Source organism: Octopus bimaculoides, chromosome 1 (assembly GCF_001194135.2).
Source record: "Octopus bimaculoides isolate UCB-OBI-ISO-001 chromosome 1, ASM119413v2, whole genome shotgun sequence".
NCBI classification, from domain to species: Eukaryota; Metazoa; Mollusca; class Cephalopoda; order Octopoda; family Octopodidae; genus Octopus; species Octopus bimaculoides.
In genome coordinates, this window is record NC_068981.1 from 188,995,588 (window position 1) to 189,010,587 (window position 15,000).

At 35.2% G+C, this 15,000-nt stretch overlaps 1 protein-coding gene across 17 annotated transcripts in view; it reads left to right on the forward strand.

Moving 5' to 3' along the window:
- The window catches only part of LOC106875208 (dual specificity calcium/calmodulin-dependent 3',5'-cyclic nucleotide phosphodiesterase 1A), a 1,568,460-nt gene that overhangs the window by 1,552,331 nt on the left and 1,129 nt on the right, over positions 1–15,000 (forward strand). For all 17 annotated transcript variants that reach the window (XM_052973317.1, XM_052973316.1, XM_052973336.1 and 14 more), the window contains 5 exons: positions 641–742; positions 6,653–6,773; positions 6,863–6,944; positions 7,117–7,329; positions 14,189–14,263. In XM_052973317.1, the coding sequence (XP_052829277.1) occupies positions 641–742; positions 6,653–6,773; positions 6,863–6,944; positions 7,117–7,329; positions 14,189–14,263 (593 nt within the window). The remainder of the gene's footprint in view (positions 1–640; positions 743–6,652; positions 6,774–6,862; positions 6,945–7,116; positions 7,330–14,188; positions 14,264–15,000) is intronic.

The window sequence follows — 15,000 nt, forward strand, 5'->3', positions numbered from 1 at the left end:
GTGTCTCACCTTGCTAACTATCAGCCATTTTGGCTGATAGTTAGCAAGGTGAGACACACATAAGAAAGAAGAAGGAAACAAAGGACCACTGATGAGGTCACAGAAGTGTGACGAAAGAACTCTGGCCGAAATAAGATTAAGATTAAGATTAATGTAATATAAAGCTGAAAAAAAAAAAAAAAAAAAAATTAACACCAAATATACAGTGCGTGTGTTTTTATTGGCTAAACTGGCAATATGACCATCCCCAAGTACAACAACATATATATATATATATATAGGACAAATTCTGGTTTGCATGAGTAAAATAGTGATTAGCATAACGTCACTTTATGATGGAAGAATAAGTATTACTTGCCTTCTCATGACTAGTTAATTAACCATGAAACATATCAAGGCAATCCCCTATATTTTTCTCTGTGTATAGGGAGTAACAATTGTTCACAGCAAATCCTTTGAAACCTGAAGGTTTTACTGTCTTAGATTTTCTAATTCACATAATTTTGTGAACAACATTATATAATGATTTTTTTAATTCTTAAGTCATTTATTATCTTTACAATTTTTATAATATTGCATAAAAACTGAAAATGCTATTTGATTTAAAAACCTCTATAATTTTCTAAATATTCTTTTGTAGAGAATTCCGGAGTCTGCTGATTGACATGGTCTTAGCCACTGACATGTCTTTTCATTTCCAGCAAATCAAAAACATGAAAAGTATGCTGACTTTGACAGAAGGGTAAGCATTTCTGATAACTGAAAATTGTTGTTTTATAAGCATGTTATATGAACTTGTATTACCATAAAGTATAAGAAGCATGCTTATCGGGCAACAACAAAAGATGTGTGAGAAGAAAGTTAAAAAGGGAACATGGGGACCACACAAAAAAAGGGATTAGTAACACAGGTAAAAAGAAAGAGGGCGAAAGGGAATATATAGTACTCCAAAGAGATAGAAAGTACAGATGCTGTGTCCAAAGAAGAGGATGCTGTTAATGTGATTGGTGCAATGAGATATTCTTTTTTATTTGTCTCAGTCATTTGACTATGGCCATGCTGGAGCACCGCTTCTAGTCAAGCAAATTTACCCCAGGACTTATTCTTTGTAAGCCTAGTACTTATTCTATCAGTTTGTGCATTAAAATTTCTCTAATGCCGAAATTTGGAACATGCCTCTCCAGGATTTTCCATATGCATATGATAGCATATCTCTCTCACTTCAGTGTTCAAGAGAGTAGAGATACTGTGCTTTCAGATGTTCCCAGTAATTAAGGCTTTTAACCAAAGTTATTTCTCTGGTGAACATTCTTTGTAACCTTTCAATTTCTTCAATGAGACTGAATGACTTAGGAGATTACTGTGAGCAGTAATCTAATCTGCTCAGAACTGGGGTTTTCCATAGAGTTAGCTTAACTACTGGTTCTCTTGTCACAAAAGTTTATAGGATCCATCCTACATCTGCATTTAAAGGTCAGCTTGATTATGTGGCTAATAAAAGATCATCATTTGACATGATTACTCCTAAGTCCCATATATCATTAGCACTTTGAATCATTGTGTTACCTTGTGTCAAATATTGTGATTTGTGTGAATTTCCTCCATAATGAAGAATCTGAAATTCTGATAGTCATCTAGTTTTTGTTTGTAACGTAATTTTTTCATGCTAATTTTGGTAGTATTGTTAGTTACTAAGGATAATGTCTCATGAGTCACCAAAAATTGCATTCAATACACACAACTCCTCTAGGTCTTTATACTCTTCCCACACCTCCATTGTTAGTAAACATGATTCATTTGTTATTCTAAACTATTTACATGAGTCTCCTCTCTAAGCCATATCCTTTCCCACAGTAATCACCCTCTAAACATTCAACTTCTTTTTTTTTCACCTCTGAATCTAGTCATCATTATCTTGTAAGTATTGAATCAACTGATTATTTCTTTAGACAACTCACATCATGTGGCAGTGAGATAGTTTGTATGCTGTCACTTGACCACTTAGAATTAGTAGTCAAATTTCTCTACAATTACATACTAACATCTTAAATGAAGAAGTACATGCTACATACTGTAGTTGTAGATACAGTGTCCACAAAATTGTGAGATATATTTAAAACCAAGACACCTTTGATGTCAGGTCCGCTTGAGATCAGGTTTGTCTAACTTAAACAACCTAGCAAAAACCAAAATCTTAGTAAGCAGGAAAGCAGATAAATCACAAATCCCTCAGGTAGATGGCCCTGCTCAATCTATGGGAAAGGTGTAGGGAGAAATTCCATAAGATGTACCTGGTGCAGGGTATGGACACATAAGAGATGCAGCATTATCAGAAGAAGGTTAACTGGGGAAATTGTTTTTATGTGTGGAAGGTGCAAAGGTACAACAAACACTAAAAATGTGCAGAAAATAGACTCCATCAAATTCCAGTGGGGATACCTAGTAGTTGGTAGCTTCTGTTATCTAAGTGACTGTTATCAGTAGCAGAAGTGGGTGCTCTGAGTGTAGCTGTAAGAATAAGAATAAGCTGGGCAAAGTTCAGAGTGCTCCTACCACTGTTGGCAACAAAGGGCCTCTCCCTCAGAGTGAAAAGCAAACTGTATTATGCCTGTCTGTAAACAGCTATGCTACTCAGCAGTGAATCACGGACTGTGACTGCGAAGGACATGTGTAGGCTTGTAAGAAATGAAGCTAGCATTCCTCGCTGGATGTGCAATGTCAGTGTGCATATACAACAGAGGGTAAGCATCTTGAGAGAAAATAAGAGGCATCAGACTTAGTGTGCAAGATAGACGACTGTGTTGGTATAGTCATGTGATGCATATGCACGAGGACAGCTGTGTAAAGTGCTGATCTCTAACTGTGGAGGGAACCTGTGGAAGAGGTAGACCAAAGAAGACATGGGATAAGGTGGTGAAGCATGACCTTTGAACGTTGGGCCTCATGAAGGCAATGACTGGTGACTGGGACCTTTGGTGATATGCTGTGCTTGAGAAGACCCATCAAACCAAGTAAAATCATAGTTGTGGCTGATGCCGGTGTCATGCAACTGACACCTGTGCCAGTGGTACATAAAGAGCACCTTTTGAGCATTGGGCCTCATGGAGGCAACATGGCCGATGCCGGTGTCATGTAACTAGCACCTGTACTGGTGGCACAAAAAAAGCACCCATTACACTCTGGTTAGCATTAAGAAGGGCATCGAACTGTAGAAACCTTGCCAAATCAGACTGGAGACTAGTCCTCAGTCAAACTGTCCAACCCATGCCAGCATGAAAAGTGGACGTTAAACGATGATGATGGTGAAACAGCCAACTTCACAAAAGCCATCAAGAGAGTCTAATAAAAAGACTGCCAAGACTTCCCTAAATCAGACTCTATTTTGAAAAAACAAAAATACATGGACACATTGAATAATGGAGACCTAGATACATTGTATCTGAAGAATTACAGGCTGGTTAGGCTGGGACATCTTTGATCTCACCAATCAGCACAAACCTAGGGTTAAGCGTCAACAATCCTCTTACAGTAACTCATTTCCCTGTATCACTCAGTTAACTAGTTAGAGTTCTACCGTTCTGCACTATTTATCAGCAAATATACTTCACCTCTGACCCATCCAAAAATAACACATCATGTGACTGAAGGCATCGACCACATTCGGATGATGCTTTTTATGTGCCACTGGAATGGGAGCCAGTCAAGGAACACTGGCCACAGCTATGATTTTGGTTTTACTTGACTCAACAGGTCTTCTCAAGCATATCATATCGCCTGATGCATCAAGGGTACTCTTAAGTGGGCTGGATATGCAGTAGGTAGAAGCTGGTTGAGAACTACTGGTTTAGTAGATGATGAAAATATTATGCATAAACGAGAGCTGTTGAGAGTATATTTAGAATAGATAAGTATCTGATATTGTATTTGAAATGTGCTCCACAATATTCAGTTCTCAATCTACCCAAATCCAGCCTTCAAATATCAATACAAGACAAGGAGTAATTGATAAGGTTTTTCTTTCCCTTTCAGTAAGTGAAACTCTCATTTCGGAAGTTACATAATAAATGCAAAATTATGCAATTTGAAAGTAATAAGTAACTGAATTACAAAATTGCATTCAATCTGAGAGATGAGGTATGTTCAGGACTTCTTTCATTTAAGAAGCAAAAAAGAGAAGCTGTTTTCTTAGTTTAGAAGAAAATCAATACAGTTGATACAATGCAACTAATATTGAATAGATGCATTTTTTTAGTTTACTTACATTAAACCACTTCCTTCAATGTGTTGTGTTCTATCGCAAATTCATGTCTTGGTGATCTAGATATTAAAAAATACAGAGAATATTTTTGCCTTTGTTGATCATAAGAGATTATTTGTCCTTCTTATTGGATTCTATAATGTACACATAAGAAGCATTGTGCTGTTTGATGACATTTCTGAGATAAGTTATTACTAGGCAAGTTTATTGACCACACTATACATTATTATGATTTTTATATATATTTTTTCAACCTCTATTTTGATTATACTGATAATTTTCAATGGCATTTTTATTCACAAGCACACACACATCATGGTTTGGTTGTGTCTCTCAGGAGTTGAAATTGCTTTTTATCTATAGTTTGTTGCATGGCAGCAATAGCGTGCAGTTTGTAATCAATATCAGAGCCCAGACCCTTTGACAAGGCTGACTCTATTCTAAGGCTTAATATTAGAATAGATCTCATGTTAACCCTTATGTAACAGGAGAAGCTTACAAAATGTATTAACTATACAGGGATCTACATAACCCTCAGCTATCTAGATCCATATACTTAATGAGGTTATCTACAGGAATAGATCCGGTTAATTACAGATTTGGGAATAAGAATTTTGGTTATATATATGTGTGTATGTGTATGTGTATGTGTGTGTGTATGTGTATGTGTATGTGTATGTGTGTGTGTGTGTGTGTGCAGATAGTGACTCAAGGTAGACGTGACCATTTGTGTATATTTATTATAGTGTAATTACTGTTGTCACTGGAAAGTATATAAAATATGATCCAGTTAATACATATATACTGATTCAGTAAAACAGGTATTTAGTAAATAGCTATTGTGATATGAAAATGAAGACTGGTAATTGGTTTCAATGTTTGTAATTGATAGCAAAACATCTCGGCTGATGTAGTTCTGATCCTAAGAGATTTAGTACTGATAGTGGTGAGGTAGCAGCTGCCAATATGCCATTTTGTAGACTTATCCTCACATACAATGATTAATTTTATTACATTAGTTTGTCAGGAAAAACAGAGCCTAAGGTCAAAGAACCATTTGCTGAAATAGAGAGTAGGATTATTTGATTATCAGTGAAGACAGAAATAAGTTGATAAGGTTGGTATAGTTAATTATCAGTCAAGGCAGAAGTAAGTTAATAATGTGTCATATAATTTTCTTTAATGGACAAAAAAGATGTATATGGGTGAGAAGCTGTGCTTAGAGCTACATGACTGAAACTAAGTGTTTTTCTGTACTCTATTGTACTTAATACAGCAATGAACCAAAAACAAACCATTTAATCCCCCCGCTTTTTTTTTTTTTACTTTAAGCATATTTGATTGAAAGATGGAGGTAAAAACAAAAGAGATCAAAGAATCACAATACACATTTCTAAAGAGGAAAACGATTTGACAAAATGATCTTGGTTTAGTATTAAGTTAAGTATGGCTGTGAGTATAAGATGGAGTATGAGAGAATGTTTTGCAGGTATGTTTAACACAAAGTTGAAAACATGCAAAGAAGTGGTCAAGACATTACTGTAGAGACAGTATGAATGTCAAGCTTAGAATTGCTGGTTTGGATGCTTGAGAGAGATGGGCATTTCTTGACATAGGACAAGTATTGTACCAAGTGCTCACACAAAGGTCATGACAAACTTCAAAACTAGATTGTCACTTTTCAGAATACTTTGTCTTTTATTGAAATTTCCCATTTATTTCCTTCAATGCTTTTGGCAGTAATATTGCACTTCAGCATGTCTTTGAAATGGAGCTTTTGAAGCCAAAACTAAGTACAAATGCTAACTTACCACAGACAATATTTTAAAAAAATAATCATCAGACATGAAGTATACCATAATGAAGCAGCTAATGTTGATAAAATGTCAGTAATTGAACAATGCTAAAGCAAGTTTAATGCAAAAAAAGAAACTTTCTTCAATAGAATATCAAGTATTACAAATTAATATAAAAATGTAACCAAATATCAGGGTATTTCAGTGAAATATTTCTCAAATACCAATGTGGTTGGGTGAGATTTTATTAAAAGCAACAGTATTTAGAATGTATACATATATCATGATCATCATTTAACATCTGTTGTCTATGCCGGAAAGGGCTGGATGGTATGTATCTGTCAAATAAATGAGAATGGAGTGCTCAAAACATGTTGTAGAAGATATGGTTTTTATTACAACTGAGAGTGAGACATTTTCTTGTGACTAAAGTTCAACTCTATTGTGATTCCATCTGAAGATCACAGTGGCATGAAACTCAGGTAGTAAGACACCTTTGAGTTTCAATAAAAATTATATGCATATAATATATATATATATATATATTTATATATACATTTATTTATTACAAAATGTTTCTAAATAATTATCTTTACAGCATTGAAAAATCTAAAGCCCTATCGCTTGTGTTGCACTGTGCTGACATCAGCCATCCAGCCAAAGAATGGTGTATGCATAAGAAATGGACAGATTTGCTTCTTGAAGAATTCTTTAGGCAGGTAAGTATCATAAAGACAAAGTGTTCAATTTCCATATACCAATGAACCAAATTTCTAAAATTTAACATTATTTGTTTTTTTCTATCCAGGGTGACAGAGAAAAAGAACTAGGTCTGCCATTTTCCCCACTCTGTGATCGAAAAGCTACACTAGTTGCAGAATCCCAAATTGGTTAGTTTATACTATATTTAAATTTAACATCTGTGAATTAACATTTTACAATATCCATAACAATAAAAGGATGTATTAAATGTATTAGTGATGAATATTTAAAATTAATGTTAACTATATATATATATATGTGTATGTGTGTATAAAATGTTTATAACTATTCTTCCTACAGGATTTATAGAGTTCATTGTTGACCCAAGTTTTACAGTTATGGGTGATGTCTTACAAAAGATAATATATCAAGTGAATCAGTCTATATATGCATGTACTCCAGCAAAAGTAGATGAAGTTATTTCAGAGGAAGTTTTTGAAAGAGCAGATTCTGTGAGCCCACGTTTAGAAAATATTAGCAATAACAGCCGTCCGAGTGCTAAACAATCAAGTGGTATGTATATAATTTGTTTATTTCATTAGTTTGTTTCAAATTCTTCTAAAACACTGCAGATGATCAGCTACATTAATAAATTTCCAACAGTCATCATCATTATTATTTAACGTCCACTTTCCATGCTGGCATGGGTTAGACGATTTGATTGAGGACTGGTGAGCCAGAAGGCTGCACCAGCCTCCAATCTGATCTGGCAAAGTTTCTACAGCTGGACGCCCTTCCTAATGCCAAACCACTCTGAGAGTGTAGTGGGTGCTTTTACGTGCCACTGGCATGAGGACCAGTCAGGCGGTACTGGCAATGACCATGCTCAAAGAGCGTTTTTTATGTACCACCTGCATGAGAGCCAGTCCAGTGGCACTGGCATTATTTTTAAAATGATAAAATCTTAACAGAGAGCTCTAATCCTCTTCATATATTCTAACCTGTTTCTCTATCTCTTATAGAGCTTATTTAACATAATATAGAGCTTATTTATTTTAATTTAACTATAAAATGGTACTACAATAAAATACTGCTACTCACAGTCATAATTACTGAGAGAAATTCACTAAAGGTACAATTGTGGTTGACTTGGCTAACATACATAATGAAGTACATGTTTTTGTTCACAAAAACCTAAATATTAACCTGCAAGCTCAACAAAATTAAGTATATCTTACTTTATCAGACATTTTAACACTATAAACCTAATTTCTAATTTCATATATTTACAACTCAGCTTATACCAAACCCTAACCACTACTGAAACTACATGCTATGCTTTGCTGCTTCGTCTAAAACATGCTCTCTCACTTTCATGGTCTGCTTGTCTTGTATAGCCACAAATCTGTCTAAAATGTATTTTGTTGAATCTCAGAGATAGCCTCAATACTTGTAGATCAGCCATCAGAATTGAAGTCATTTTGATATAAAATAATCAAATAAGATAAGGCTTTGACATAGGCTCTGATATGTGGGCAATATGGTAAACACAGCATCTCTCATATCTTCTCTAATTTACAAGATGTAATGCTATTTTTAAAGGTGGTAAATGACCCTACATGTCACCTGGTTTAACATACCACCTTCCCCGCCTCCTCCTAGACCAGTACAGTTCTCAGCTAGTTTTTCATCACGGACATCTTTGGTTTACTAAAGATGAGAATAAAATGGATAAATATACAAGTCAAAGCTGAGCCAACTAAGTATCCTGTATAGAGTAAAAATAACAGCCAAATCTACCTTAAATCACACTCTACAATCTTAAAAGTAGGATGCAAGGGATAATGTAGTCCTGAATTCCCTGCACATAAAAAAAGTTGGGATGTCCACAGCTGAAATATCTTCCATCATGGGTCTGCTTGATCAGAGGTGACTTGGGGCAGCCATCCAGAGCTTCAACAGTAAGAAACCTTTTGGGTTCTGGCCCATCCTCCCAGATTTTAACCTCTCATCTCCTTGCTTACAACTGCCTCCCTTTCTATCATAACTCTACTCAGTCAAAGAATATCTAAGTCTTGTGAGTTACATGGTGGCCTCATTTGTGCTACTTCCACAAACAAAACACTCAATACACTCTAAAGTAGTTGGCATTTGGAAGGTCATCCAGCCATAGAAATCATGCCAAAATAGACATTGGAGCATAATGCAATCTTCAGACTAGTCACATCCTGTCAAACTATCCAACAACAGCTAGGATGGAAGATGAACATTAAAAGATGATAATGATTATCAGCCCTATACACAACTTACTAACATGCAAACCTAACATCTCTATGTGACAAAAATCTCTCAACCACTATTCTAGGCTATATTCTAAATTCCAACTTTTCTCTGAAAGATGATGTTTATGCATGTGTACAATCCATTCTCAATGCACACATTTTCTTGACTTTCTCACTTACATCTCAACAAAACAGTCCTTCTTCCCTATTATTTTAAGTTCTGTTTTCTTTGCCACACTCTAAACACCTCCAGCTGTTTGATTATCAAAATGCATCGAAGACACCTCTGTGCGTCTTCTCCACCTTTTCTCTAAGGTTATATTTTTAGATGACTTTACAGAATATAATTCCTATTGGCTATCATTGTCTCTCCCCCCCCCCCATTGATAATGTTGTCACAGAGGCTGAAGAGTCAGCCTTTTGAATTAGTTGCACCAATAAGTCTCCTCACCAACCCACATCTTTGAATATCTAAATACAATGAATTTCTTTCTCAGTTATAATCCAATATTTACCTCACCATCACAGTCTCCTTCCTCACAAGCTAATTTCAGTACTATTTAATTAAGAACTTCCACTCATTATTAACTTTATCAATCCCTTTAATACTTCAAGTCAGCTAATTAATTGGAATTGTGCCATTCTAGTTTAAATCTTCCTAATAATACAATTACTGTATCTATGAATCTTTTAAAAGAATCTTTAATAATGATATGCTACAAGGTATAACTTGAGCCTTAAACCAGATTGTGGAGGCACATGGCTTAGTGGTTAGTGTGTTGGACTTGAGCAAAACAGTTCATTTTCTGTTGCTCCAGTCCACTCAGCTGGTAGTAATGAGTAATCTTGTGACAGATCAGCATTCTGGCCAGGGAGGAATATATACACCATAGGCACAAGAGTGGATGTGTGGTGAAAAGCTTGCTTGCCAACCATATGCTTCTGGGTTCAGTACCACTACATGGCACCTTGGGCAAGTGTCTTCTACTATAGCTTCCGGCCGACTAAATCCTTGTGCGTGGATTTGGTAGATAGAAACTGAAAGAAGCCGATTGTATATATGTGTGTGTGTGTGTTTGTCTCCCCCCTTCCACATCACTTGACAACCGAGGCTGATATGTTTACGTCCTCATAACTTAGCGGATCGGCAAAAATGACCGATAGAATAAGTGTTAGGCTTACAAAGAATAAGTCCGGGGGGTCGATTTGCTCAACTAAAGGCAGTGCTCCAGTATGGCCACAGTCAAATGACTGAAACAAGTAAAAGAATAAACTGGCCCTAGGCTCTTTACAGAGTGGTGTGGACTAACCAAACCAGGTCATCATCAAGGAGAATTTAATTACTACAAAAGCATTTTGATAAGGAATTATTTACATTATTTACATTTGACGGATATTTGTCCTCATCTTGTTTGTTGTTAACACAACGTTTCAGCTGATATACCCTCCAGCCTTCATCAGGTGTCTTGGGGAAATTTCGAACCTGGGTTCTCATTCCTAAGGTATTATTATTATTATTATTATTATTATTATTATTCAGGTCACTGCCTGGAACCGAACTCGGAATCTTGGGGTTAAGAGTGCAGGCTACTAACCCCAAGATTCTGAGTTCAATTCCAAGCAGTGACCTGAACAATAATAATAATAATAATAATAACATCGAAAAATACCTTAGGAATGAGAACCCAGGTTCGAAATTTCCCCAGGACACCTGATGAAGGCTGGAGGGTATATCAGCTGAAACGTTGTGTTAACAACAAAGGTAAGGACAAATATCTGTCAAATGTAAATAATGTAAATAATAAACATTTTGAATTATGTATTTTAAAAATAATTGCAGTAATAGAATGATTCCACCAGGTTGGACACATAAAAATAATAAAACTTGGGGGAATCATTTTCACACAGTAGACAGAGAATACGCCTATTAAGATCAAGGAGAATATGACAAATATGTGAATAGTTTTGGGCTGTGGAGAGTTTGAATAATGCAAGATTATTCTTGATCTGAATATACAAGCAAACTAGTAAGGTGTTACTAAAATATATTCATGTAAATTTGAATTGAAAATAATTGTCATTGTTTAACTCTGGATCAGTTATGATCAGGCAAACATTAATCCAAAGTATCTCAGCTGTGGAGCATGCCATCTTTTTTTTGTACAGGCAATTCTTAACCAGAACTACATGATGCAATGTGTCCTGATAGGGGTATATTTTTTCTTGCAACTCAAGCAATAATCTAGAAGTTCCCACATTGGATTTCAACAAGATTATTCTAAGTAAAGAAAATTTTGAAATTACATGGTTGAGACTGTTGATACAAAAATGTATCTCTCGTTCATTGACAAGAGCTTAAACAAGTGTGTCACTTGGAAAATTGTTGTTGGTTTTCTCTTTACACAGAAGTTAAAATACCTGTGTCTTTATTACTGGTGACATTGATCATTTGTACAACATACCTGTGTGTTTATTTTATTACTAATGACATTATACACTTGGTTACTTCACCACTTTATAGTTAGAGCTGAAAATTTCTATTTTGAGATTTCACAACAGACTTAATAAATGTAAACAAAGCTTAGTGAAATGTCAACAAAGTGAAATTGTTTCTGTATATATCTTGTGTGTGGAGGCGCAATGGCCCAGTGGTTAGGGCAGCAGACTCGCGGTCATAGGATCACGGTTTCAATTCCCAGACCGGGCGTTGTGAATGTTTATTGAGCGAAAACACCTAAAGCACCACGAGGCTCCGGCAGGGGATGGTGGCGAACCTTGCTGTACTCTTTCACCACAACTTTCTCTCACTCTTACTTCCTGTTTTTGTTGTGCCTGTATTTCAAAGGGACCAGCCTTGTCACACTGTGTCACGCTGAATATCCCAGAGAACTACGTTATGGATACACGTGTCTGTGGAGTACTCAGCCACTTGCACGTTAATTTCACGAGCAGGCTGTTCCGTTGATCGGATCAACTGGAACCCTCGACGTCGTAAGCGATGGAGTGCCAACAATATCTTGTGTATATTCTGTAACTTCTAAGTTTGATCAACACAAATTTAAACCTTCAATATCTCTACTGCAATTTGGTGTTGAATGTTTATCTTCTCCATCTTGAGCAAACTCCCCATGCTGCTGTTGAAGTTTTGAAGCACTATTGAACTTTTCATTTTCAATAATGCCATCTTATTACTTGCACAGTGGCTTATTTTTTAAATAAGTAGTTATGTGGAAGATGGCAATGAAGTCTTTTCTCATCTGGGCTATGCCCACCTTCTCTTCTATAATCTGTGTAGTCATATAGCTCAACAGCAAAAAACCTGTTCTGACCCCTTTTTTCAAAAGCTGCCTCCCATTCAACTATAACCCCACTCACTTGAAGGAAACTGTAGCCATGCATAGCAACCTCACTAGGGCTGGTGCGATGGGAAAAAAAGCACCCAATATTCAATACATGTTATAAAGTTGTTGGCATTAGGAAGAGCACCCACCTATAGAAACAATGCCAAAGCAGGCATGGGAATATGATGCAGTCACCAGACCCATCAGATCTTGTTGAACAATCCAACCTATGCCAGTATGGAACATGGGCATTAATCAATGATGATGTTAGGTATATTAGTTTACTGAAGGAAAGTGGATAAGTTATGCCACAGCACAATTTGAAGTAGGCCTAGAAAATAAAAGTCTACTTTCATTATTTACATCAAGTGTATGCCTTGTTGCAAGTAGCCTTACTGCTTTAATAGTTCAACAATTAAATACTTCTAGGAATGATTATAGAATTGCTTTCAAAATAATATGTGGATTAAAGGAAGATTCACAAGTCAGCCATTACTTCTATGCACCTAGCCATAAATTTATATCAGGTTAACAAATAAACTGTGATAATTATTCAGTAGTTATAGATTCACATTTCTTTTTTTTTTTTCCAAGTGTTCGTTACACAATTTGTATAAATTTTGTTTTCGTTATTCTCTTACTGATTCAGCATTTCCTATTCTCTGTTCATTTCCTATCCACTGTTTCTAAACAGTGAAAGTCTTCATTGGCTGCTACAGGAAGTTCATTTCCTTCTCAGACGTACTAACAACAAATATAAAATTATATATTCAAAGAACATTTTGTAAAGAGGAAATACAATTGGTCAAAGAGATTTACTACTTGTTCTTATACAGAAGCTTATTCAGATGTTAGATTTACAGCTCCCTTCAGTTCATTGTTGACGATCTTAGTAGGACATTTCCGTTAAGTAATTGAGAGCAATACAGTATAGAGCAGAAAGCTGTGAGATCTTAGGATTAAAAGTATGCTAGAATAATCTGCTGTGAAAGACAGTAATGGAGCTGAACTTTGAAGAACTCTTCCGCTTCTTACTTGGAGATTTAACCGGATTACACTGAAGCAGACATCCAAGTAAGAGTCAAAGAAACAATAAACAGGAAGCTTGAACAAAAGTTTGGTTTCACTGTGCTTTGAAAGTATAAAAATATGAGTAAGGTGAGATTAATATGTTAATCTCTGTGTATTTATGCTTTATTCTTACATTGGAAAATGGAGTTTAGGAATTTAAATACAATAGTCTCTAATATTATCTTATTTGTATTTAAGAATAATGTTGGGGATGATCAGGTAGTTTTAATCTGTTTTTAATTTCAATGTAGAAACTAAAGCAGATCATTAAGATTTGGTTGGGATTATACAATACTTATTGAAATAATCAGAAATTGCATTTATCTTACAATCAGTGGCAAAAGGTTTCCTTATTTAGTCTTATTAGCTTCACTGCTTCCAAATATTTGGAAGCAAATAAATGTCCTAAAAATTATTATTCTTGTTAAATTTTCAGAAATAATTCTGATAGAAAGGTATCATTGAAAATGAGTTTAAGCTTTACTTGTGAGTTTCGCAACTGCCTAGAGGATTTTTTTTTCTACCCGATAAGAAATGAAGGGATCCCATAAATCATGGAATTTTATTCAACAGGATAGGCACGAATATCTTGGGTTATTTTCTCAATAAATATATCATATTTTGACTGTTTAAAAAGTCACAATATTACTAGAAAAAAACCAATCTTGTTTTTTAACTCAATTTTTTTAACATGGAGAGAAGGAAATATTACAATTTCTGAAATTTTTTTTCTTACAGGTCATGAAGTGAAAAGGCCATGGAAACCAATATTAGAAGTAAATAAAGCAAAGTGGATAGAAATAGCAGCCCAAGGTATTTGTCCTTGTAAATTGTAATTAATTGAGAAATGTTTTTATTTCAAACAATAAGACATTGTAAATAATAAATGCAATTGAAAAAATTACTTGAAACGACTCATGAGAATTTTAATTAATGATAATAAAAGTAATATGTGTTTTTAATTAATTTGAAATGTAGTGTTTCATGGTCTTTCTAAATAAATGCAATAAATCCTATATATTTGTGACAAACAACTTACATGTATAATCATGTTTCTAAGTTTCATAATTAACAAAAAATATTTCTTGTACAAAATAATTAATAGCAACAGAAATAACAAAAGGTAATCTTGATCTCAAACTGAATGTGGACGTTGTATTAGAACACACAATACTGCATTATTTACCTTCAGAAAAACTTTCATAAGGACTTGTAGTGTTTAAAAACACATTTAATTATTTTGTTGACTGACAAGAATCATTTGTTATGACAGCTAGTACTGCCAGATCACGTGATTTCACCCTACAATGGGTTCCTCAGTGACACATGTCCAGCAGAAGCACAACAGGCGAGCTGGCAGAAGCATTAGCACGCCAGGCAAAATGCTTAGCGGTATTTTGTCGGCAACTACGTTCAGAGTTCAAATTCCACCGAGGTCGACTTTGCCTTTCATCCTTTCGAGGTCGATTAAATAAGTACAAGTTATACACTGGGGTCAATATAATCGATTTCATCCGTTTGTCTGTCCTTGTTTGTCCCCTCTGTATGTA